At 36.7% G+C, this 25680-nt stretch overlaps 1 protein-coding gene across 3 annotated transcripts in view; it reads right to left on the bottom strand.

Moving 5' to 3' along the window:
• LUZP2 (leucine zipper protein 2) overlaps positions 1-25680 on the bottom strand; it is a 132610-nt gene that overhangs the window by 88298 nt on the left and 18632 nt on the right. Inside the window, exon 1 of one of the 3 annotated variants that reach the window (XM_064657197.1) lies at positions 22475-22557. The exons of the other annotated variants lie outside the window; for them this stretch is intronic. Within the exon in view, the coding sequence (XP_064513267.1) occupies positions 22475-22542 (68 nt within the window). The 5' untranslated portion in view covers positions 22543-22557. Of the gene's footprint in view, positions 1-22474; positions 22558-25680 lie in introns of those variants that run through there. 3 annotated transcript variants of the gene reach the window in all.

The raw sequence follows: 25680 nt of genomic DNA, 5'->3' as shown, positions 1-25680 counted from the left end.
AAAGGCTAATTTCTTTTCTGCTGTCATCTGCTAATTAATGATTCGGATCCTGGGTGTCAAACACTTTGGACATAAACCCACTGCAGATGTTGTAGCCTGCAGGTTCCTGGTAGTCAAGCTGCTTGTCTCCAGAGGCACAAACAGACCATTTTTATGGCTGTTATAATGAGTATTCCAGATACACTGAACATGAACTAATGTTCAATATGTATTGCATGAGCAATTTAAACCTCAAGGAACCGAATTTAATGTCATATGCAGCAATTAGCTTGAAAACAGACCATGTTATAATTTCCATGGTAATGAGTGATACCTTCAGAGGACTGTCAAACACCATGAAGGAGACTATGCATATGATACTCTGAAAATTAGGAATCTATAAGCTTGATTTAAGGTCAAGCAATTATGGTGCAGAAAAAGGTAATAAATATATAGATCTGTATCATTCTCAATCTGTCTTTTTTTCTTTCTTTTTTTTTTTTATAAATTGTTTGTTTCCAAAAAATATGAAGCAAGATCCAACAAAGGAATTCACAAGCACCACTGAAGTGACAGTCAAATTCTGCACTTACAGTGATCAAGGAAAACATGAATTTTTCTGAAATACAGATAATTTATATGGCATACCTAAACTCTGAATTTAGGAGAGAGTAGATTTGCCAATTATTTTGTTATAGATCTGTAACCTGTAACAAAAAACCAGCTTCATCCCAATATTGACCTAGAAGCATTTATTAAAAGTACCATCCATCTTCCAATCTAATCTTTCTTTTCTGTTCCATACCTAATACACATTGCACTCACTAACTGGAAAGAGAAAAGAGGAGAAGCATCTGTCACGTTACCAAATAAAAGAAAACAAACAAAAAGAAAGCAGAAGCAGAATAATAAGTTTAACACTCAGCTAATAGGAAAAGTGTTTAAATTCTCCCCCAAAAATGTTCCACTTTATTGCAAAGTCTCCTAACTAAAAAATATTTTTAAAGTAGGGTGCAAATATTCCACTTATTTATAGTACTGTTTATCCTTGTGTGTGAGCAAGAGTCAGAGGAAACCCTCATTTATTTAAACACCTAAGGAGATGCATAATTTCAATATTAGATGTACAAAAATTTTTTCCTATACAACCATCCTTCCAGATTTCTTCAAGAGAAAGGAGGTTAGGAGTAAGCACAAAAGCAATACCTTTACTGAAAATAGCTGCAAAGCTGTAAGTTTGACCTGAACCTATTGTACAGGTTATTAAAGAATCTGGCTTAGAAAAAAAAAAAAAAAAAAAAGCTGATTTTCACCCAGCACTTGGGTCCCTGAAAATTAAAGTATCTTTGGATGGTTCAAGAACACACTGAAGCAGAGACATTCTCAAATTCAATAATGAAAACATTACTGTTTTCAATAATGAAGTATTCAAGTTGATCTATGCTGATCCTCACTTATAAATATAACATTTGGATATGCATCAAACACTTGCAGTTTTCTGTTAGTCAAATCAACAAGATATTTGACCTCAGTACATTCTGGTTCTGCACTAGAGAGAAAGAAAGAGAGAAAGAAAGAGAGAAAGAAAGAGAGAAAGAAAGAGAGAAAAAAAAAGAAAAAGAGGAAAAAGAGGGAAAAGAAGAGGGAAAAGAAGAGGAAAAAGAGGAAAAAGGAAAAAGAGGAAAAAGAGGAAAAAGAGGAAAAAGAGGAAAAAGAGGAAAAAGAGGAAAAAGAGGAAAAAGAGGAAAAAGAGGAAAAAGAGGAAAAAGAGGAAAAAGAGGAAAAAAAAGAGGAAAAAAAAGAGGAAAAAGAGGAAAAAGAGGAAAAAGAGGAAAAAGAGGAAAAAGAGGAAAAAAAAGAGGAAAAAGAGGAAAAAAAAGAGGAAAAAGAGGAAAAAGAGGAAAAAGAGGAAAAAGAGGAAAAAGAGGAAAAAGAGGAAAAAGAGGAAAAAGAGGAAAAAGAGGAAAAAGAGGAAAAAGAGGAAAAAGAGGAAAAAGAGGAGAAAAAAAGAGAAAAAAAAGAGAAAAAAAAGAGAAAAAAAGAGAAAAAAAAAGACAAAAAACAAGAGAAAAAGAGAAAATCTTGTTTCAAGTACTCTGTCCCTCTCATTCATTTTCCTTTCTTGAACTATGCTGACATTATTTTGATTTCAAAATGATCATCTTCTGCCAGTGTCTGGGAAGGGTGTTCTGCAGCATTCAATGGGAGAAACACACAATAACAAATAATTGTGTAATATTTCACAAAGTCTCTTCAAAAGCACTGCTGTTTCCTATAATTCCTACCATCTTTCCTATCAGGGAACACACCTACTCTACACGTGTGTGTGTATACATATACACACAGATACAACCACACCAACAGCTGCATGTCCATACCCATTTATGTCAAAGGATTTTTAAAGCATTACTGAAGTGCCAACACTGCTATCATGTACTTGCCATCAACCTGTCTTAAATATTTTTGTTTATGCATTGATTTTCATGTACATCATGGAATCCCTCGGAGTTTTTTTGCATTAAATTTTGTACTAAATCAGTTTTTATAAAGTTTTGACGGTTTCAATTACCACCCCTGCTACTCGCCTCGTGGGCATTCTCAGTTCATGTTTTGCTGACAGGAACAAAAGAGTTGGTTTTTAAATACTCCTCTTGCATTTAGAAAAGGGGAGAAAACACTGCAGTATTTGAGGAAGCATATCAAAGCCTTTAAAATAGAACCAAGTCAAAGTAGAAATGTTTTAGCTGTGTGACTACACGTAACAGAAAAAATAGTTCCCTGTCTTCAGTCAGGCACTACAAAGTGAATTACTTATATAATTCAGTTATGTTCACAGTTTAAATATACATACATACACACACACAAATATATATATATATATATAAAAGCTCCCATTTTGACAGTTTCAGACAAGGAACCATTCAGAATTTGCTCACATTAACCAGTCATTTCTATGCTCCTATTTGTCTTTTCAGAAATATATGAACCTCTTCATGCACAGGAAAATGCTCCCACAAGCCTTGATGACTCACTCCTTCCTTGAAATCACACTTCGTAAAATATTGCCTCCTTTAGGAAATTTTTAGGAAGGGTCGAAACAAGCCCTGGATTTGACTTTCAACTGATGTTACCTATTTAAGTGAAATCTGTTTGCAAACATTTGCCTTAAAAGATGCAGTAAACACCAAACAACCTTTTACACCAAATACAGCCAATACGGTTTTAATTCCTAAAAAAAAATTATTTTGAGAGATCTGGCTGACTTTTGTACTAGCCAAAAATAATTCTTTCAGCTTTTCTGCTTGCAATTCTGAAAGGAAAGACAAATTCCAGTGGTTTTAAAACACAATTATTGAAAAAACACTTATGCAAGAATACGTGTGTGCATGTTTGAAAACATTACATATAGTGAATGGAAAAAATGGAATTACACTATGCTCTGTACTTTTGAGCATCACTTCACACATTTTTTATTTTGCATTGAAATTAAGAACATCCAGAAAGGTGATCTGACTCAAAACCACACCCATTTCAAGGGCATTTGCCATCTATCATTTAACTGGACTGCAATCTTGGATTTGAAATCAGAATTTTAAACTTTAAAGCCCATTTCATTATATAATAATTTTTTGACAGCTTTCCTTTTATATTGAATATATTTTGTACAACTGTAAATGTATCAGCTCTTAGAAGAACCACAATGGAAATCAAATGTGTTACATCTCATGAGTTTTCTTCAGATTAAATAAATAGATTGAATCAGAAATTGAACTGAAAGCTTGACGTTGAAGTTGAATTTCCTTTCTACAGCTCTCAAAGGTACTATAGTATCAGTAATTTTCTTGTTCAGGTAAAAATTATCTGATTCTCTGCAACGGATTGTCTGCACATTCATTCAGCAGAGATTTTGGGAACTCAGTAATTGAATCAAAGTTTTGCTGCTTCTTTTGCTAGAGGCTGTCATTGACAAAACTGTCTTAGCTTGGGAAATTTTTACTGAATTTAATTTATTCTTATTTAACACTCATTTCTGATGCCTGATCTGGGTATTGGGAAAAGAAGGGAGCATTAAAAACAAACAAACAAACAAACAAACAAAAAACAACTACTTCTATAAACGCTCTTCCTTCCTCTACCCCACGCTGATCCTACACCAAACATCTTCCTTCCCCCACACCTCATCTCAGCTTTCTGTATGTGCCTGGCAGGTCACTCTTGAGCCATCCCAGGAATCACAGGAGATAGGGGCCAGTGCACAGTAGCTTTCCCCTCCTGCTTTGGCTTCCTGGTGCTTTTTCCCTGCTCCAATGTGAGTCCTCCATGGACTGCAGTCACTCGGGGTGGTCCCACTCTCACGTGGGACCCACAGTCTGCCCTCCCTCAGGGGTATCTCTGCCCTGGCACAGGTGACCCACAGCTGTAGCTCCTTCTGAAGTGCCCCACTTGGGCACTGCACAACTCCTTCCAAGACCACATTCCCAGCCATCTTTACAGCAACTCGTCTTCACCAGTAAACTTCCAAGACCATCTTCACACCTTCAACAGCACAGGACAAGAGGGCACAGTCTTAAAGCTGTGCCAGGTTGGATATTAGGAAGAAATCTTTTACAGAGAGGGTGATCAGCCATTGGAATGGACTGCCCAGGGAGGTGGTGGAGTCACCGTCCCTGGAGGTGTTGAAGGTGAGACTGGATGTGGCATCAGTGCCATGGGCTGGGAACCACGGCGGGGTTGGATCAAGGGTTGGAGTGGATGATCTCAGAGGTCTTTTCCAACCCGGTTGATTCTATGATCTTCCTGCCCCTCTTTCTTAAACCTCCTCTTTCTTAAGTTTGTCAGAAGAGGGGGGACCACATGCTCCCCTAGCAGCCTGCAGTGCTGTCATGCAGTGGGGTGTTCACATCAGCTGGAGATAACTACTGGAACCAGCAAAAGCAGCAGACAAGAGCTTGTGGCCTCCTCCTGTGCAGGGAGGCTTTCTGTCTCCTGCAGAGACTTTCTAAAACCCTACACAGTATGCCCAGAGAAGCTGGGAAGAGTTTAACAAATATTCACTAAAAATTGATTTGTGATTTGTTTAGACATCTGCAGGCACAAAGGCTCTCTGAAGCAGGCTAAACATACTTTACAATACAAAAGACAATGTGCATTTTGCACGTTGCGCTTTGCTGCAGGTCTGCAGATTGGTTTATGGAGGTTCAACACCAGTTACAGACGGTGGCTGCAAACTAAAGTCATCCTCCAAAACAAGTTAAGGCAACATGCCAGCTGCAATTAATCAGGTAATGGTTAAGCCTAGAACATTTGCTTTTGAACTCGACATAGAATTATGTACACATTTAGATTGGAAAAGACCTTTAAGATCATCAAGTCCAACCATTAACTCAGTACAGCTAAGTCCACCAGTAAAACATGTCTGCAAGTGCCTAGAAAGCCAACAGTCCTTCTAAATTTAGAAGGGAATTAAGATTCCTCTTGATTTCCACACACACACACACCCCTTGCCCCATTTATTCCACGAGTACATCAGCAAGATCATCTTTGACTCATGCGTTTACAATAGTTACAATACACTTATTCTACGTATTTCATTTTCATTCCAAATGAAAGACAGCAAAAGGACAACGTTGGTTTTGACTGATTCAGCATGTTTTAAGCAAAAATGTTGGTAAAGTTTCACAGAGTGAAATGTGGTCTTTTACTCAGAACTTTTGAAGCTTCTATTTTCATCATATTCTTTCTCTCAAATTTCATTATGTTTAGTGAATAGCAAAAATGCAGAGAAATAAATGGGTTGGGACGTCTGAATTCAAATCAACAGTGACAATTACAGCTATTTTATTCTACACATCCATACAGATAATCCTTCCTCTGAAGTAGCTGCTACTGAGAACATGGGACCAGGTGTGTATTTGCAATTGTTACAGGGTTGCAGTTTCTACCTTCTCATGTTAACAGGAGTACAGAAGTATCTGGGACTTCTGGTCAGAATTTAGAAGAGACTCTAAAGTGACAACTGAGCAGATGGTCAGATCCATAATTGTGTTGTATTTCATACAGGTATACTCCCTAAATGATGATCAACTCTAGATTGAGGGCATAATTCTTCCACTGATTAAAAGCTGAAGTAACAACTAAAAATCAGCAATAAACATTTCCTAATCTGTCAATACAAGCATTTATCAATATACATACAACTATCAGTGTCACTGTAGTCATAACTTAGAAATACTTGCAGCAAGTGCAGAAGATGTCAAGAACTTGGAAAACATGCTTGGCACTTTTTCAAAGAACAACTGTGGCACTTGTGGACATGGTTTAGTGCTGAACACAGTGGTGGCTGGATTAATGGCTGGACTTTATCTTAGAGGTCTTTTCCAGCTTTAGTGATTCTATGATTTACTGTCACCTAATTTAACTTATTGCCTATATTGAGTTAAGAATTAAAGTGCACTTCTTAACACTTGCATTACCTAAAGAAAGTGCTATAAATTATTGACAAAGTACCCAGGTATGATCAAAAATAGCCAGCTCCTGCTGATGATGATTATAATAACAACAAAAATAATTATAATAGTAGTAGTAGTTTAAAAATATATCATCTTTAAATGCATAACAAAAATAATTATAACAGTGGTAGCAGTAAAAAAAGATATAATCTTATACTGTTGGTATTCGGACAAAGAGATGAGAAGTGCCAGAAAAAACTCTGGGTGGGATCATTGTTCCTACTGAAAGTAGGAAACACTATCCCTAAACCTAGCAGAGCACATGTGCTGGGGGTGAGCCTAAAAATATGAAGGCAAGTATTTCAGGATTCAGCCTTCCAGGACCCTCCTGAGGAGGGAAACATAATTGACAGTCATCAGATTCTGTATTAAAAGGTGGATCTGACAAGTGCAGCATACAGCCCATGTTTATTAATGCTGACTGAAATGAGACTTGGTATTATTTAAGTTCTTCTGCAAGAATCGTTTTTTTATTCACTAGCAAGAATACAGATCAGCAACTAACTAAATGGAAATTACAACAGGGAAGTTGATAAAAATTAATTATTTTGAAGAAAGATTTTAGAAAACGTTTAAAGTGTTTTCTGAATACCTATAACGCAAGAATCAACCAGATTTATTATAAGGAAAAATAAAAAATATGTAGAAATTCAGGCCATTATGCTTAACATTGGAAATAATGTAATAAAACTTCAACTTCCTTTCCCAATTCCTGACTCCTTTTAAGACTTGCTTATAAATTTAACACTTAACACCGTTTTTCTGAATGGGCTGATTTGCAGAACTGGCAGTTAGGGCTAACTCAAAGCAAATGTCAGTTCTGTAAAAGAATCTGCTGAATATCCAGGTCTGTGTGACTGAATGGAGAAATGGCATCTTCAAAATTTGATAAGCAGCACTTCAGATTAATAACCTCAGAGCAGAGTCAAATTAACATGTATGTGGACAAATAGCAGATACACATAGCTAGAATTATTGATTTTAATTTCAAGTTTCTCTCCCCTTTTAGTCTTTTAAAAGTATGACAATATTGAAAAGCATGAAGCTACACTTGACATTTCATATTTGATCAGAGATGGGAATTCATATTTTTCGAGTTTTAAAGGACTCACTAAAGGCAAGCAAAGAGAAAAGCCTGTGAATTACCTATAAAAATTTTATTACAGCTCAGCTGAGTTGTATACCCTGAAAACTCAAGTAAAAATTGTCCAAAAGAGACATACAAATGGAAGAAAGGAAAATAAAGGATCTAAACCAAAACCAGCCACTAAACCATGAGCCTCCAAAAGGTAGTGGTGGTGTTTTTGAAAAGAATGTACATAGATACCTCTAAATATTTTTTTTCCCCAGAGACAATAGTCTACATCCTCATACATATTTCAGTACAGCTGCCTGACACAAGTCACAAAAGATAGGACAAGCAGGACGATTTTTGCATTATTCCAATATTTTTATTTTGACGCTTTGGCCAGTGACAACCTTAACAGGCCAAGTCTTTAGTCTGTGGCAGTAAAAGTTTATGCTGCTGCTACTCCCTCCTCCCAGGTAAGCAAAGATGTGCTATTGATAGCTGGGACTATATATAAACTGTGATCCTTTCCTAGAATGCTCATCAAGCACATTACTGAGCTGGAGCACGCTATCGAACTCTCTGCCAAGGCTATATTTGAACTGGTTGCTGCCTCTTACTCAGGAAATAACCAAAGTCAATCAGAACATCCTGGCAACCCTATTACAAATTAAGGAATTTATTTTCTTTTATTATTATTATTAAAAAAACCACAACTCTAAACATCTAGGAGGTGAAGTGAGGCATTGAAAATGTCACTCCAAAGCAATCTGATTTTCTGAGAGCTTGTAAATACCTAACAACACACATTTCCACAGACAGGTCCTAGAGCTTGGAAGCTTGCTTCTAGTTTTCTAGTCTTGTCCCACTCATTCTGAAAAACAGACTCTCTCTAAAAATATGATGCAGATGATTCCCCAAGAAGTTTCTTCTATTTTTTGTCAAATGGCAGATGGCTCTCAATGACTTGGTGACATTGCTTTCATAACCAAGTCCTCTGCAGAATTAAACATCTTTTTTAATATGATCCTGAAATGCAACAGCTAAGCAGTAGATTACAACTTCAGACAATTTCCTTTCCTTTCAGTTTTCCATTAAGAACTTAGGCTTTTTTCTTGGTTTTAAACAAACATTTCCAAATACCCTTGCAATAAATATCCATAAAGGTTGTAAACTTCAGAGTTTCTCAAGTCCCTATAGTTTTCACAGTTACAAGGGCTGCTAACATGCACTTAAGCCATTGGTACTGATCCATTTTCAATTCAGTATTTTATATTTTTCCCAGATAAACAAACTAAGAGATCATAGCATCCACCTTTTCATCAACTAAAAACCCCAAGTACTGTGCATGAAGCAAAAATCTGTGTTCTTCCAGCAATTTGGATTCCAATAGTAGATTTATTTCCTGCTGCATTTAACATTTTATTTAAAATGCAGCTAATTCATCCATTTCATTATTTATATTACACAAATGTAGTGAGTGTAAAGGCATGTCTGCTTTGAGAGTTAGTAATTTGGTTTGTAATCCCACTCCTGTGCTATGAAATCCCACAACATAAAACCATTTACATCATTTACTAGTTGGCATCACTCGTTTTTCTTCCCCCTTGTTCTGAATTCAGCAAGGCATTTTTGAACACATGCTGGATAAAATGAGCAGAAAAATAGTCACCTGAAGTAAGGACGTTTTCATGATTTTCCTATTAATACTCGAGAAGAATTTAAGCTATATTCTTTCTTAGTTATTAAGATACTTAGGGTCACACAGACTAGCAAGAGTTTCACTGTAGGTACTCAATCAGTCCTTAACCTTGCTAAGCTTGAGGAGCACATATTAAAATCCAGACATTTATTTAAACTTCTTATAAATCAAAGTAATTATATTACCATCCTGGCTGGTATTTTCAAACTGTGACCTTGTCTTCAGGTTAGGTGCATTCACCCATCATAAATTCGTGACAATTAATGACCTTTGAAAAATTATTAAAACCTTTCTTTTCATTAAAAAAGTGGGTGAAAAAATGTTTCACTCTTGTAAGAGCAAAATTACAAAAATTACTACTTTAGGCAGTTATAACTTGTGACTCCTACTTTACATGTCTTAAAGAACTCTTTTCTTAATAGTGACACTGATTATTATCATCATTAATGGCATTTTATTATAAATGCTATATAAGAACAAAACCTAGATCTTGCTGCTGTGGACTTGCATGTACCAAAAAGTACATGAACCATCTCATATACACAATTGGAGTACCACCATTAGACCATATTTGCCAATACTCTAATAAAAATAGAGAAAAGTGGAATCAAATTACATACATAATTTTAATAATAAATATAATTTACAACAGAAAAAAATTAAAATGTTCAAAAAAGCTTGCTACTGTAGTAATTATTGAAGTGTCCTGGCTTTCAGTATTGTATTTTTAAAAAATTCCCTAAAAAACCTTTCTATATGTAGCACTTAAATGAAATAAAAGGACATTAAAGAATGTTTTCATGCCATTAGTTTACTGCACTTGGTAGCCTAAGGTAGTAGATCCCTTTTTTTGTAGCTCTTCTAACCATGTAAATGGAAGATGTTATCACAACAGTATACTGCTGCAGCTTCCCATCAAAACCACAGCTTTGAAGGAAACATCACAGGTAGGGAATTTGTTGGCCTAAATTTTTTTTTGTTTTCAAACTTAGCATCCATTTAAAAGCAATAATTTAACTGCAAAGCTCTGATTAGTGTGAAATCCTAGTGTGTTCCCAGCTACCTCTGGACAAACAGGAGGTCTCTCTCTGGAATTACTCTCACCACTTCAGTGAAGACCAATAGTGAGCTGCTCAGTGATCATATCACCAAAATACCTCAATTAATATCTACATCTCTGATTTCTTCTAACTTAAGGTCTAACTCTGCATCTGGTGGTGCCAAATTTCTGTCAGGTTGTACACAGTATGATTTCAGAAGCACTAATGTAATCAATTACTGCTGTGACTTGGTCTTGACAGAACTTCAATAACAGTAAAGGCAAAGCATCATCTTACAGAAGACACACTGTTTTCACTTCTACTGCCATGCCTAATTGGAAGTTACTTTTAATAAAAGTAAGATTATTGGCCAAGAGAATAATTTGCCTGCACGTTGTTTGCACAGTGACGCATATATGAGAGATGGAATAATGAGAACTCTACCATGTGAAGAGCTCTTTTTTGAGGCTTTTTAAATTAAAATAATGTAGTATGAGGATGCACATACACAACCACCCTTCAGGCAATAATGATGGTTGCATATTTTCATATTATTTTTAAAAGGAGAAAGACCTTTGCCTTTCGTTATCTGTCAGATAAAGATCTTCTGTATCCCAGTTAATGAACAACAACAATATATAGGAAATGCCATTCTTTCTAGTGCAAGAAAATTACATAACTGGCAATACTTTGCAACTATTTTAAGATCATACACATGCATGAACAGAATTGCAGCAACAATTCATGGCCCAGTATCAAAAACGTAGGTCAGAGTTGTAAAGTAGCAGATGTTTGACACAGTAATAAGTAGAAGCTAAAGACTCTGATAGACTTGACAACTCTACAGCTAAAAGGTAAATTATAAAGGACAATGAGTCTATAAACAAATACAGAAATCACCTCCCCAAAAAGCAGACATCTTTACCTTTGAGGAGATATAAAAATTCAAGCCCATCTTTGATCAGGATTGCCATTTAAAAGACAGCCAGTGAGTTAACACAGATACAGTAATGCAGTCTGAGCAGTACAGAGAGCCAGAGAGCACTGGAGGAGAGTAAAACCACATTGTGCTCCATCCTAGAGAAAAAATTTGAGGGAGTTTGAGCATATATCTTTCCTCCAAGTGCAGAAACTTGAAGGTAATGCCTCATGAAATAAGTGTTTCACTTGCCACCATTTGTCTGGTTGATCAGCATTTCCAAGAATTTGCAGTAGAGATTAGAAACAGTAACAGATCAACCAGAGAGGAAGAGAACTGCAAATCCGTTTAACAGATTTCAATCATTAAATATCATGGAACTTTAAAAAGGGATGGTTGTGTGGCTGCAAAACAGAGTTCAGCTCAAAAATAGCTGTCTTCATGGTTCAGTCATTCCAAAATAGGCATAAGACAGAAAGCTAGGATAAATTCAGAAAGCAAATTTCCTGATTCAAGGTGAAAGACTGGAGAATGTTCCATCGTGGTGTATTTTTATTTCTGCTCTCAGTGAACAACTTGCATCTCTCAGCTTGCCGCTGAGAAACTTCTCCCCCAGAACAGTAAAGAAAAGCAAAACACTGAAAGGAAACAGACTTTGTTTTCACGTATCACTGAAAATTGGTAGACATTTCAAGTTTCTTTACGTGCCTCAGGAAAAGTATTTTGGTTTGTAATAATTTTCTCCCCCTCTGAATAGATATGACCTGAAAGTGAACTTCAACAGAAGGCACACCAGCTCATACTTCTCAAAGCTAAGTGACGGGAATACAGAGCACTGTGCATTTTATCTTCTGAGGAGACTCAGGAAAAGTACCTTGGGTATGGGTCTGACCCTGCTTATGTGTCTTTTGCAGATAGAACTCTCTTCTGCAGAATGGGACGCTATGTTGGGAATAAAAAAGTTTACTAAAAGGGTCTCAGTAAATCATCAGGAAATAAACGAGCAGGAAGACAACTTCCACTGTTCTCTACTTTGTGTGCACAGTTATACACTTATACAAGAAGAATTTCCATGCTTTTTAATTGGCTTGGACTTATATTTACTTTGTGCTGACATAAAGTGCCTAATATTGCCATATATAAAGCCCTGTTAGTCACAGACACAAGAAAGTCTTTTCCTTTTTCATATGCTCACTTTGTCCCGAATACTTCCTTCATTTTAATGAAGGGACTACAACAGAACCAATCCACACCAAAAAAAGAAAAAAAAAAAGGCACATTCAGCATAAAATCCAAGGTGACAGTTTTCTAAGTAACTTAACATAGAGACACTCTTTCTCCATGGTATTCTCACCTCATGACATCAGTAAGTCTCTTTCCTTGAGTACTGGATCTTTTTCTACACAACTTCGTTTATCATTCCTTCATTTATCATCATATTCCTTCTAATACACAGCACACACATAAAAGAAGTGGTAAAAAAAAGAAGTTTACTACAATAATCCATCACCTGGATAAGATCTTAACCTCAAACTTCTTATCGGAGAAACTCGTATCTACTGTTTAATCTCAGACTAGAATCATAGAGAGAATAATATTTGTTCAAGCATAGCAGCATTGCCTTTCTTCCAAGATATGAGCTATCAACCTTACATATCACCTATGTACTAGATTTTCCTGTTCTCTCTTTTTTTAAAACCCTTTTCATATAAATTAATTCAAGCTAAGCCTTGGAGCAGTGTACAGCATCAAACTTGCTATAGATGATGGACCTTTTTCTCCAGTGCAGTTAAAACTAAAACAATAACTGCAGTCTCCTCCAGAAAACAACAGCTAAAATATAATATCAGTACCAACAGATCAAATGAGACATCTCATTCACTCCCACAAGCACCTGAACATCATGTGAATGTGAAAAACACGTGGTACCCAGATATAGAGCCCTGCTGCCAAGAGGTTGATGACATGACCTACATGTCCCTGGAGAAGTAAACCAAATTTTACTGGAGAAAAGACTGAGAGGTAATGAAGTGGTATGAAGACTACAGAGACAGTGAAAGAAGAACAGCATAAAAATTATTTACCCCAGAATGTCGTCTTTCCATTAAAATTTCTAAGCTGTTCAAGTAAAAGTTCAGATCATAAAACCCTGATTAATTCTGATATCATATACAGCCTGTCAAGAGCTGCATTGGTTCTGCCTTATCCCAACCCATGAGTTGTTTTCCATCTTACTGTCTCCCCTGTCTGGCTTCTGCACAAAGATGTCCCTAAAACACTTTGCATCACAAATGCTACAACTTTGGGCATCTCCTTCAGTTTTTTCCCAGGGCCACTAACCCCAAGTGGAAAAAATCTGAATACTGTTTCAGTGTCTCACACTTCACTTTACACTCTACCATGCATTTCATTGCAGTGTTTAAGGATTTTCTTTTTTCTGAACTGTTTGGAAAAACATTTGTACTATCACATAAGAATAACCTTTTCAAAGGGAGGGAAAAGGAACATAATTACATCTTAATTACCTCAAAAATTCTAAATTGATTTGAGACGGTAATAACAAATAATTAAAACACATTAAGTTCATAAAGTACAAAGGAAAATAGGTTTCAAAGAGAAAATTAAACCTTTGTCTTCAGTTACATTGATAAAACGTAGAGTAGCAAAGAGTTGTGCTTTTCATAGCTCAATTCATTTAAATGAGAAACTTTAGGGGAATTTCAAATCCAATTTTACCAGCAGAGCTCAACCTCACCAGAAACATTACTGGTCATCACAGTGGGGGGGGGGTTGGAACAAAATGATCTTTGAGGACCCAGCATGACTAGCCAATAAATTCTCCTATGAGGAGAGGCTGAGGGAGCTGGGGCTGTTCAGCCTGGAGGAGGCTCAAGGAAGACCTCCTCACTCTCTACAACTCCCTGCCAGGAGGGTGTAGCCAGGTGGGGGTCAGTCTCTTCTCCCAGGGAACCAGCAGTAGGACAAGAAGTCACAATCTTAAGCTCTGCCAGGGGAGGTTTAGGTTGGATATTGGGAAGAAATTTTTTACAGAGAGAGTGATCAGCCTTTGGAATGGGCTGTCCAGGGAGGGGGTTGATTCTCCTTCCCTGGAGGTGTTTAAGGTGAGACTGGATGTGGCATCAATGCCATGGTCTGGGAACCACGGCAGGGTTGGATCAAGGGTTGGACTTGATGATCTCAGAAGTCTTTTCCAGCCTGGTTGATTCTATGATTCTATGAAAGAGAGCTCACTACACCAGCACGAAGGGGACCAGAAGGCAGCTTTTGGTTTAGATAAAGAGTTATCAACAGTTGAGTGGACCAATTAACTATGTCACAATTGAGTGGATAACTGTGTATCCACTCATGTATGTATGTATTTTTCCCAAATTCGTTAAAAGGGTTTCACACCCTGAATTAGCCAGATCAGTATGTGGGCAGGGGGGAGCAAACAACAGAGTTTTATAAAACTCAGCCCAACACAGAGCATAAGAATCAAGCAACTAACCAAAGATTTTCAAAGAGAACTGGCTTCATGTATGTTGAGTTGGCTTCAACATGCATACTGAAAACAAAACTAAAAGCAAGGCAAGTGGAATTATTGTTTGCCATTTCTTGTCTTTTGTTATGTTTTTGGTGGTTTAATTATTTTTTTTTAAACACAGTTCTCCTAGACCTATTAAAATTCCTTTAACATTTCCTGATCATCAGAACTGTGCTGACTTTTGTATGAAGAGTTCTAGGGGGGCTTTGCTGTTATCCAGAATCATTTGTACAAAAGCACAGGTAAAACATCCATAGTTTTCTAACATCACTCCTACCTTTCTTGCCTTCTGTGGTACATTGTCTCTTTGGCTTCTTATATTACTTAAATAAATTATCCCCCCCTCCTCCAAGAAAGCAGAATTGATTTTTGGCATGAAATCACCATCCTGATAGCTGCTATGCCTCTTCTTTTTTATCTCCTTTTTCTTTGGAGTAGACAAATGAATAAGCTACTGTTTTATATTTACATAGTAGTTAGCACAAAAGGGACTTTGACGTTCCAGACACTTCAAAATTCACATAGAAAATTTGTTAGTCACACTTAATTATTCTAATCCTTACTCTGAAGGTGCTGTGCAACCTGGGAACAAAACCCAAGCAGTTTAAATAAATAATCACACAAACAGCAAAAGGTGGACAATGCAAAAAGGAGAAAATCAGTCCAAACTTTCCAGGATCTTTTCAGATGGACAGATAGATGCAATTCCTAGAAACCTAAGTGCACACACCTACAATGTATTACAGTTTGAGTGTTGTAAATGTAGCACTGAGACTGCTGATGCACATTTCACATAGCAGAACAGAATGTGAATAATTCTGTAAATACATAACATCTCTTCCCAGACAAGAGTAAGGACTGGTTTGGGAGCATTTCAGAAGCAGCTGTAATTCTAATGAACAAAATTCTACTCGAACTTCAGGCACTGCACTGGGAATAGAATGAAGGAAGCTCCAATGATGAAACTATTATAAGAGATGTTTGGATCTTTTCATTTAAAAAAAAAAAAAAGAGAGGAAATAACTGATTTCTACAATAAAGCTTAAAGTCAGGTGTTCAATGAAGATGACATCTCATGCTATACAAATGGGATCAAGAATTTAAACAGCCCTGGCAGCTTTAAGATATTTATAGAGAAGCAACATAGTTAAAATGATCTTAGCTCATAGAAGTAAGTTTTTTTCCCTGCATCATGGAAATAATAATATATGTGTGTGTATATATACATGAAATAATATGTGGAAATATATAGAATATAGAAAACATAGCACTATTACTTGTAAGAGATAATATATTAATGAACACATTTGGTAAATGAACCCTTTTCTATTAATAAATATGCAAGAAATAGCAGAATTTAATATGGGAAGTCAAATTAGGAAAGCTTACTAAAAATCAGACAACTAGTGTTGAATAACACTTAAACATTTCCTAAAAATTCCTAAAAAAAACCCACCTCCTGTTTAAACATTTCCTAAAAAAGTCACATAAATTCCTTTTATAACTGGCCTAATTCTAATTTTTTGTTTTGTGAAGGGATTCTTTTTTTCCTCACTTAAGTCTGAAAGTTTACTGGCAAATTGATTAACACGGAGCTTTGCTAATTAAATCAGCTGAAGGAGATTTAGACTGACACCATGCTAGGTGCTTAAATTAAGAGACTGTCCCACTGCATTACATATAGTGCATTTATCATAGATAAACTAACAGCCTGTTAATGGAACTGGCAGACAGTGAAGGAGGAAAATTAATCTTTACAGTGCTGTGTGTAATAGATACACAGCTCTGCTAACTGTAGCTTTACAGATTTCTGAACAATTAGAAGGGGGTTTTAATAACGTGGGTTTCAGTTTGAAATTAGAAAAATAAAATCCCTCATTAACACTTTACTTATGTGACAGTCTCATTACCAAAGATCTGCACATATTTCTGTGTTGACAGACTGTTACAAAGTAAGAAACCTTAGAAAAATCCTTTTAAGTCTAGAAACTTTGAGTGTACAGTGTTAATAAAATTAAGAAATTGGCCGTACATTACCTAAATAAAACCTTATCTCTAAATTAATCTTTATTATATAGGCATTATCATCCAGATGGTGGTATTCAGTCAGTGTAAAGTGTAGAAGTTTCATGCAATCCGTTGCAAGTTCCTTTAGTCTTCAAAGTTTCTTGGCACTGCTAAATGCCCATATCACTCTGTTTTCAAAGCAGCTACAACCTACTGAACACAGCTCAAAAGTTTTTTGCCTCTCAGTCTATATAAAACACATCACAGCATATGGCACTGGAAATATATTTGGAATGGGTTTGCCTTAATGTCAAACTGATTGTCTTAGCGAACTAAAGACAGCACCCAGGAGCATCTTTGCCTTTCTTTTTCCCTCTGGAGTAGGTTTAAGACAGGCTGTCACCACCTGACCCCCTCTCCTTGTTCATGCCAGCACTAGTGATAACACACAATCAGTCACATAGAGAGACAGAGAGAGAGATCAGGGTTGGGATAAAGCTTCAGCAAGATTGTTTCCTTGATATGCCTCGTAAGCAGGTCTACTCATGCACACAGAAGGAAAGGCATGTCTGCCAACAAGAGAGGCACGACACCCTTTTCCTATCAGATTAAGTGCTGGCTGCTCACAAAACTGCTGACTCAAAACAGTAGCACTGCTCCTGTCTAAGTCATTTCAGTCAAAATAGCTGCCCTTTCACTCGAGAAATCAACCCCTTCTCTCACCAAAGGGAAAAAAAAAGCAAACAGATAGAACAAGAACAGTCATTTTGGAATATATTAAAAAAATGCTCTAATTTTTGTCCAAAAATAAAATCTCTCGCTCTCCTCACTCTCCTTCCAAATGACTTGAAAGAAAAACGAAAGCAAAGGCTAAGAGTGGAGATTGGTATGGATATTAGCATCATATAATTAAGACTAAAAATTAGTTCAGAATCTATATCTGAATGAATTATACTTAATCACTGAATTTTGTCCACCTGGTGCTTATTCAGCTACACATGTAGGCAATAAAGCAAGCCCGCATGCTTCTCAATTACTGAAGTTCCATAGTTAAAGGTATTTTTTGGGGTAAAGTACCTCCTAACTTCTACATGAGGTTCTCCCAATATACCCCAAAAATACTTGTCTGCAAAAGGTAAAATAACTGCATGTTGACCTACAAGCCAAAAAAAAAAAGTTATTTGGCTAAGAATGCAGTACAGATTTTTAAGAAGGGCCAGAGACCTTTTCAAGACATGACTCACAATTAAAATCAAAATACATTATTGTGCTAAACTTGAGAGTTCATGCTTCATGAAACTCTAATACCATATTTGTCATTTTTGGTGATATCTGGTTCTGGATGCAGTGGTCCATTATATTCATTGACTGCTTACTGACTATGAAAGAGCACATTCTGAGCTCTCACCTCGATCTGTTGTTTTATTTCTTCACCTTTGCTACTCAGAGAGCACTGGTCTTCATTTCCAAATTTTATTGAAGTTTTCAGTGTTTCAGGCCTGTGACTCAGGATGCAATTCCAAACTTTTATTTTCAGCAGCAAACAACTGCTGTTTTGGACAATCCCACTGACACTGCATCCACTCAGCAATAAGAGCTACTTCTGCAGGTTGTTTTTTTTGAAGGTACCTATTGAGATCATCTTGCTCACGAAAGACAAAAACCTTCTCTTTGTGCTGCAAGGGTTTGGTGCTTCCACTACATTAGCCTGAACTTTTCTGCCACTTAAATGAGAGGTAGCATGGACTTAGAATCTTCACCATCACGTTGTGTTTAGTTTGTGTGTGTTATTTCCCACTGCTCTCACCCAAGAACATCAAGAACAAAGAGACCAAAGACTTCTCGGTCTTGGTGTGCTCGAGCTGTTGTCTAATGATGACACCCAGCAGAGAAAGGCGATGCGCATCAGAGAGCATCTCAGGGAAAACACGAATTTCCTGTTACTGAAGACTTTTCCTAAGGAATTTTGGTGTAATTTCATGCAGGCAGCATAGAGCATGCAGTAGAATAAATAGAAAAGACCTTGAGGTTAAGAAGAGTTAACAGCGTAATTCTACATTATTGTACACCTGAAGAACCAAATCTGTTTTTTACAACTGTTACTGTTATTTTACTGTTTTACAAGACAGCATTACCTGTAGTATCACTCAGACATTTAGATCCCAGAAAAATCGGGGTGGAACAGTCAGGACACATCCATAAAGAAGTCACATTATTTTAAAAGCAATGTAAAACCCATTCAACTTTGTTACTGAAGTGCCACAGTTAGCTGCTTCCAGTACTATAATTGCATTAGTTTAACTGATTGACCAGTTATATTTAAAACAAGTACCTGTTGGAAGTCAAAGTTTTTTCAGGATACTCTGCTGAAGACATACATAACATGAAAAAAATCCAGTGTATGCTGAAAACATATGTCTTGTCTAGTCTATGATTTAAGACAAGCAAAGTTTATATTGTTTCAAAGATAAGCAAAATCTAATTGGAGAAATGCAGCACATGGAATAAGGTGTCTCATTGATAAATGTGTGTTGTTATTTTCAAGCCTTGGGGATTAAAGCTATTCATTTCTGGTTTTGTTTTTCCTATAATCAAAGTTTGCAGATGAACAAGTGAAAAAGAATTTTTCCTAATACACATAGTAAAAGCAAGATAAAAGTCTCCATTATAATCTGTTGCGAAAAACTAACAGCTCAGGTATTCTTTGTGCTTTACCATCCAAAATTCTATTATTATTATTATTATTATTATTATTATTGTAAAGGTCATATAGCAGGTCTGTAGTAGAGCTAAGAATAGGAATTGGCTATCTTCATATCAACTGGACCATATTTACTAAAATAAGCTGATCAAGTATGATAAAAAGGATAAGTCCTTTTCACAATGAAATCTTTGATAAGTGGAGAAACGTTTCAACACCATGTTTATGAGCAGCAATCATCTTCTTTCAACGGCCTTTTTGAAAGCTGATGGTGCAATGACAGCTCCACTAGATGAGAAGTCTTCTCTTTCATAGAGCATGTACAAAAATTACAGTTCCCTTGCATATGACGGCATCGACTTCTAAAATAATCTCCTTGAGGAAGACCACTAACTGTAACCTTGCCCACCAAAACCCATGCATTGTACTTACTAAATGGAATTCCTAAGTTTTCAGGCTTTATATCTCCCTATTTGCTGCAGTTATAGAGGACACTGCTTTAATAAAGTAACCTTTCTAATACTTTTCTATAGAGGCTATTACCTGAATATAATGGCAATAAAAAATCTTTAGAACTGCCTTCATTTTTAACCAGATGCTACTTTAAAAAAGAAAACAAACCACTCCAAACCAACAACAAAAAACAAGCCTTGCAAACCACAGCCATGAGAAGCCACTGAGAACCCTCAATAAGAAATTATGAATTGTCAAGCAACGGGGATCTTTATAATTATCCACGATAAAGTTCCATATGCAGCTATTCTTTTCTGACTCTCAGCCCCATATAATGGTAGCCCCTACTACCATTTATGAAAATCCTGCATGCCCAGGATCAAGGTTTCCCCAGATGCTGTACTAATACCTGAGAATGTGGCTACTCCACTGAGATCACAAGCAAAAGAGAAGAAGGAATTACCTCGGTGGTACAGTTGTAGCACCTACCTGAAAGCTGACATCCATATTAATAGCTACTGAGGTTTTGTGTGAGATGGGAAGGTTGAGACAAACAAGTGGAAAGGAGATAAAGACAATCCTGGCAAGCCTTCTGGAGGCACAGATTACCTATATTGCTTTTCTGCTAGAAGATATTCAGGTGAAATTAGGTATTGTGCCTGAGCCAGCACAGCTGCTTGCTCAGGGTAGTTTTCCCAGTGTAAGGTACTTGGATAAAGCCTCTACAGTAGCATAAAACTTTAATTTATGTATTACGTGCCTAACTTCATATTTTAAGAGGACACATTTCTACACCAGGGTAAACTGTACCTTTACAAGTCCCAGTATCTATCCAAAAAGAGATTCTGTGGTCCAACTTCACTGATACCTAAATGCCTTTTGTGCAGAAGATGGTTTGTGTTTAGCTATATAATCTAGAAGCATAAATGCTCTAGAGTAATCTCAAAACAGATTCTGAAATTTTGAGCACTTCTGAGAATGTTCTTTCCCAGCCCTTGTTTGATTTATAGCACTGCCTACTGCACAGTTCTGTGAATCTATTCCCCTACAAAGATTAAAACATAAAATGAAAAATGGATGTGCAAATCTTATGAATAGGTTTTTACATGACATTCTCTTAGCTGTGACTTGTAAAGACATTCCTCATGTTGCAAAATGTGAAATACATAAAATTTTCTTAAGAGAGGATGTTGATCTTTGATGTTTGATCTTTGCACACTTCCAAGCCTAGTCAACAAGAAGGAACATTTAATCCATGAAATAGATAATGGCCAACAAGCTCTAAGTGATGTCCAGGTGTTGAAGACAAATGAGCTGTTGGTAGAATTGCCTTTTGAAGGTTTAGGGCTTCACGTGCTTCCACAACCTCAGACCTAGGGGGAGGTTAACTAAGCTTGGGAAGAAAGATGTACCACTGATAGTGGGCACAAAGAATGCAGAATTCACAGCCCAGGAGGACATTTGGCAGAACCCCCAAGATAAGGAAGAAAAACTAATAAAACCAACCCAGTAACTCTGTGCTGAAATCAGCACCAACCAGGTGAAAGGTAATTCTGGCAGGGGGAGATCACGACCACCAACTCAGAGCCACCAACCCAAGAAACCCACTGACCCAAAAGAGAAAGACCGAGTATGTGGACTAATTAGTATGAGAAATAAGAGAGTCATTAACTAATAGAAGACAGAATATAAATTAATAAGATAACTAGTTATCTTGTAGCCAAGGACCACCAATGCCTTTCTTTGCTGAAATGTATAAATACTGAAAAGTTTTGGTAGTTGTAGTTGGCTTTGTGGATTTGGCACTCAGCCCCCCTTTCTGTGCAAAAGTGTAAATAAATCAAATATCTTGACTCTGGATGTGGACTGGCCTCTTGCACACCAGGTGAAAGAACCTATTTTGAGGCAACACACTCTCTGCTTCACTGAGCCTGTATGAAAAGTATTAGAACTCCTACTCTAATGTTTCTTCACACAGTACTTCATGTCTATAATGGAGGTGCCAGCTTAAGAGATGTAGACCCCTGTAGATAAGGACAATTCCACTGAGATCAGTAAGAGCAAACATGAGCGAAAGAAAGAAGTCAGACTATTTTTTATTTCCTGTTTTATTCTACCATGAGAAGCATTTTGTCTTTTACCTAAGTGCAGATTCAGGTTTGTTAATCACACCACGCAGATTTCTCACTAAAACTGATGAAATACAGTAGATTATCTTTTCCTTGGTGAATGCCTGCCAGGGAACAACAGGTTTTGATAAACTAAATGGCTTACTAACCCGGTGCAGACTTCTTTAAAATAAAAAACAATAAAATAAAAAAAATAAAAATAGAATCATATGAGTATCAGCTAGCACAACTGGTGGTGTTGTTTAAATTTATATTTTGCTTCTATGGTTCTTGTTTTGTCCGCTTGCCTAATTAACACATTTAGGAACCTACTTGATTATGCCAAATACTAGCATTATTCATTCTTTCCTCCAGAGCAGCACTGAATAGGCAGACTGTGTGGATTCTCCTTCCATTTCCTTGCCCATTTCAGGGATACTCACTGTCCTGTGTGCTGGAGAGTCGTTTGAATGCAAAGCACTGTCGCTTCTCTACGTAGCGCTGTTAGCATCAGGCTGTAATTTTATTTATTAAAACACATTCCTGTAAGCCCTGGGAGCCCCTGTCAGAATGAAGACCAGGAAAAAAAAAATATTTGAGATGTGGACAAGCAGGCTGGGTTTTCTTTTCTGTGTTTGATATGCATCTGCTTACAGCTGCACACAATCTCACTACACGTGTGATTCAAAGTTACAAGGCATTTCTAGTCTTCAATCTCCCTGCAGAAATAATTAGAATAGGGGTTTTCTTGTTCAACCACATGGCAAACCATTGATACCCAGTTCTCTCCTGACAAGTTGTGCTCAATTCGTAGACAAAGATAAAACCTGTGCAGCTACTGCAGAGATCTAAAATAGTTCTGCTAAAAGATCTGCCCTACTTGCACATTTTTTGTGCCTGTATTTAGCTCTGCAGAGTCACACAGTTTGAAGGTCTTGGTCCCCAAAACAAGGGCAGAGTGGCTCCCCAGGCAAGCATTTGCACATTGTTTCCTTGGAAGTTTTCACTATTTACTAACTCACCCTGACTCAGGAAGCAAAAGCTCCATCCAACATGGCCCTGAACACTTCCAGACACGTTTAGTATTACAATGCTAAAAGTCACCACAGAGGGATATATCATTCAAACTGAGTGATTTCCACCCCTCAGCAAATTTTTTAGAACATAATCCATTTACAAATTAAAGCCCAACCGTCAGTTTGAAAGTTCATTGCCAGAATACACAGAATGCTTAATTTTTTTTTTAAGAGCCAAAGTCCATTTCAAAAAGCTCCAAGTCCAGTGACCATATGTACTTAGATCAGAGCAAAACCACTCAATTCTACGTGCAGAATCAAATCATTGATAAATCTCTGTTCTTCCAACAAAATTATTTTTTTTTAGTTCCTTACCAATATACAGTGATTAACCTGTCAAAATGAGCTTTCAAAACATGTGTATAAACATTCAGCTAACTACTATGTTCTACAGTACACACTCTCAACATTTTCAGTCTAAGTACTTTTAGCTTCATTTGCTGATTTCTTTTGTCGAGAATCTCAAGTGCACACTGAATTTTAAACACCACTGGATTCTCTATTTTGCAATAATAATCAAACAAAACATCCAAGGTGAACGTCTCTAATTTAACATTTCTCTGACCAACACATTTGCATTTGTAATCATTAATCATGCCATCTGGCTTAATGTGCTCATTAATAAATTAAAAAAAAAATCCATTGCATTATTGGTTTTAGATAGTTGATGACTTTCTTCTCCCTCAAACTTGTCAATGTCATAACTTTAGACTTCATATTTTTGTACTTCATAGGGAGCCATTGCCAAATATTGACACGTAAATCTTATTCTTACATTTTCCAACATGCTTGTTTGACACTGTAATACAGAATTTAACACTGTTCAAGCAGAATTTTGAAAGGAATCTGTTTTGTTTCATTAAGGCTTCCTGCTGTCAAAAGCAGGAAATAGCTTTTTGCTCCTCAAAGTAATGCATACTTTGTCTTGAGACTCAGGACCTAGTTTTCACTCTTCTGCTGCCTGCATTGACAATTTTCATGTCACTGCTGAGATAAACCCCTGCAACCACACACCAGCTGTGACTGATGTGGTGACACCTGGACAGTAAGTTTGACAATAAGTTTTATTCTAAAACAGTGGTAAAGCATAAAGAGGTACCTTTTTGGTTTTGGGACTCAACACACTTCACTGACTTCCACAGTCAAATATGCACTCAATGAGTTTTATTTTTAAACACAGAGCATTCAAGATCTTTCATTTCAGGTTTCAAATTTGGATTTGTCACGTACTTCTACGAACATAAAAAGCATTGCATCAGCTGTTATGGGCAGATGAAATGAGTTTCTGGAGGCTTGACGTTTTCAATAGCACATATATAGAATATATATATGCCACGAAAACCAACTCTTGTATGGCTTTTAGTGCTTCCTTAAGGAAAGCATAAGTAATTTGACTCCCTACTAACATTCATTATAAAAAAGGTTAAAACTTCACTTTTCATATTTAACCAAGATCACTTTGTCTTCCAAAACTGAATTTTTGAACAGTCCGTTGAGGATAAAATAAGCTCTAAATTTTAGGACTCAACATAGCAATATTGAGCAATAATTCCACCTACTCAGCATACTATTTTTATTAAGGTCTTTTAAATACATTTGTATGAAAAATATCATAGGCTTAATTTTTTTTCCTCTCCTGAGTTCTTGCAAAAGCTCCCTGTTCAGTCAGGCCAGTCTTCTTGCCCACTGGCTCATCTTTCAGCAGATGACCTGCTCCTGCCACTTTAGGATTTCTTTCCTGAAGTATATTGAGCCTCCCTGGAACCATTTGTTATTAAGGGCTTCTTCCCAAGGGACTCTCAAAACCAGTGCCCCAAACAGGCCAAAATCCACCCTCTGGAAGTCCAAGGTAGAGGTTTTGTTGACCACCCTCCTTCCTTCCTTCACCAAGATTCAAAAAACTCTATCAAAGTTCTAATTAAATTGATCTCAACTACAGCATATCAAATTTATAAGTCACCTAAGACCGTACAAATAGCTTATAACACACTTTATGATTCTGGAATTATGGTTTACAAGACATCCTTGACACTAAAAGAACAGAAGGATGTTAATTCATTCCATAGTTTCTACGGAGTCAATCCTCTTACCCTCTGTTAAATTCTAAATTGACCATGCACAGCTAAGCCCAGGAAAAGAAACACAAAACTGATGTGTTATAATTAATCATTTTGTTTAATGATTCTATAAATTGTCTTTTCAAAACCATCCAATCTGCCAGTTGTCTTTATCTGCATTTTCTACGTGTTTGTCTACACATAACTCTGCTCCTGCCTGTACTTCTGCCTTATTTATGTCATGAGCCCTCCAGTGGAGTTGACTAAGATTATGCTTAACTAGTGGTTAACTAGACAAGAACAGAAGTTTCATAGAAGGATGAAAAGCAATAAAAATCAGGTTTGCTGTTTATTTGATAGTTTTCCTGACAATCAGTATGGAACAATCCTTCTAGAACAGTTATCCAGTATACTTGTATCCAACAGATTATTTATAAAAATAAATGTGAGCCTTTTAAAGATATAGAAACAATGGAATTGGCTTTAATTGTTTTATTTCCTAATTCACTAGGCATT

The sequence above is a fragment of the Pseudopipra pipra genome, chromosome 6 (genome assembly GCF_036250125.1).
Source record: "Pseudopipra pipra isolate bDixPip1 chromosome 6, bDixPip1.hap1, whole genome shotgun sequence".
In the NCBI taxonomy this organism is placed as follows: domain Eukaryota; kingdom Metazoa; phylum Chordata; class Aves; order Passeriformes; family Pipridae; genus Pseudopipra; species Pseudopipra pipra.
The sequence above is the reverse complement of the archived record's forward strand: the minus strand, read 5'-3'. Positions and strand labels throughout refer to the sequence as shown.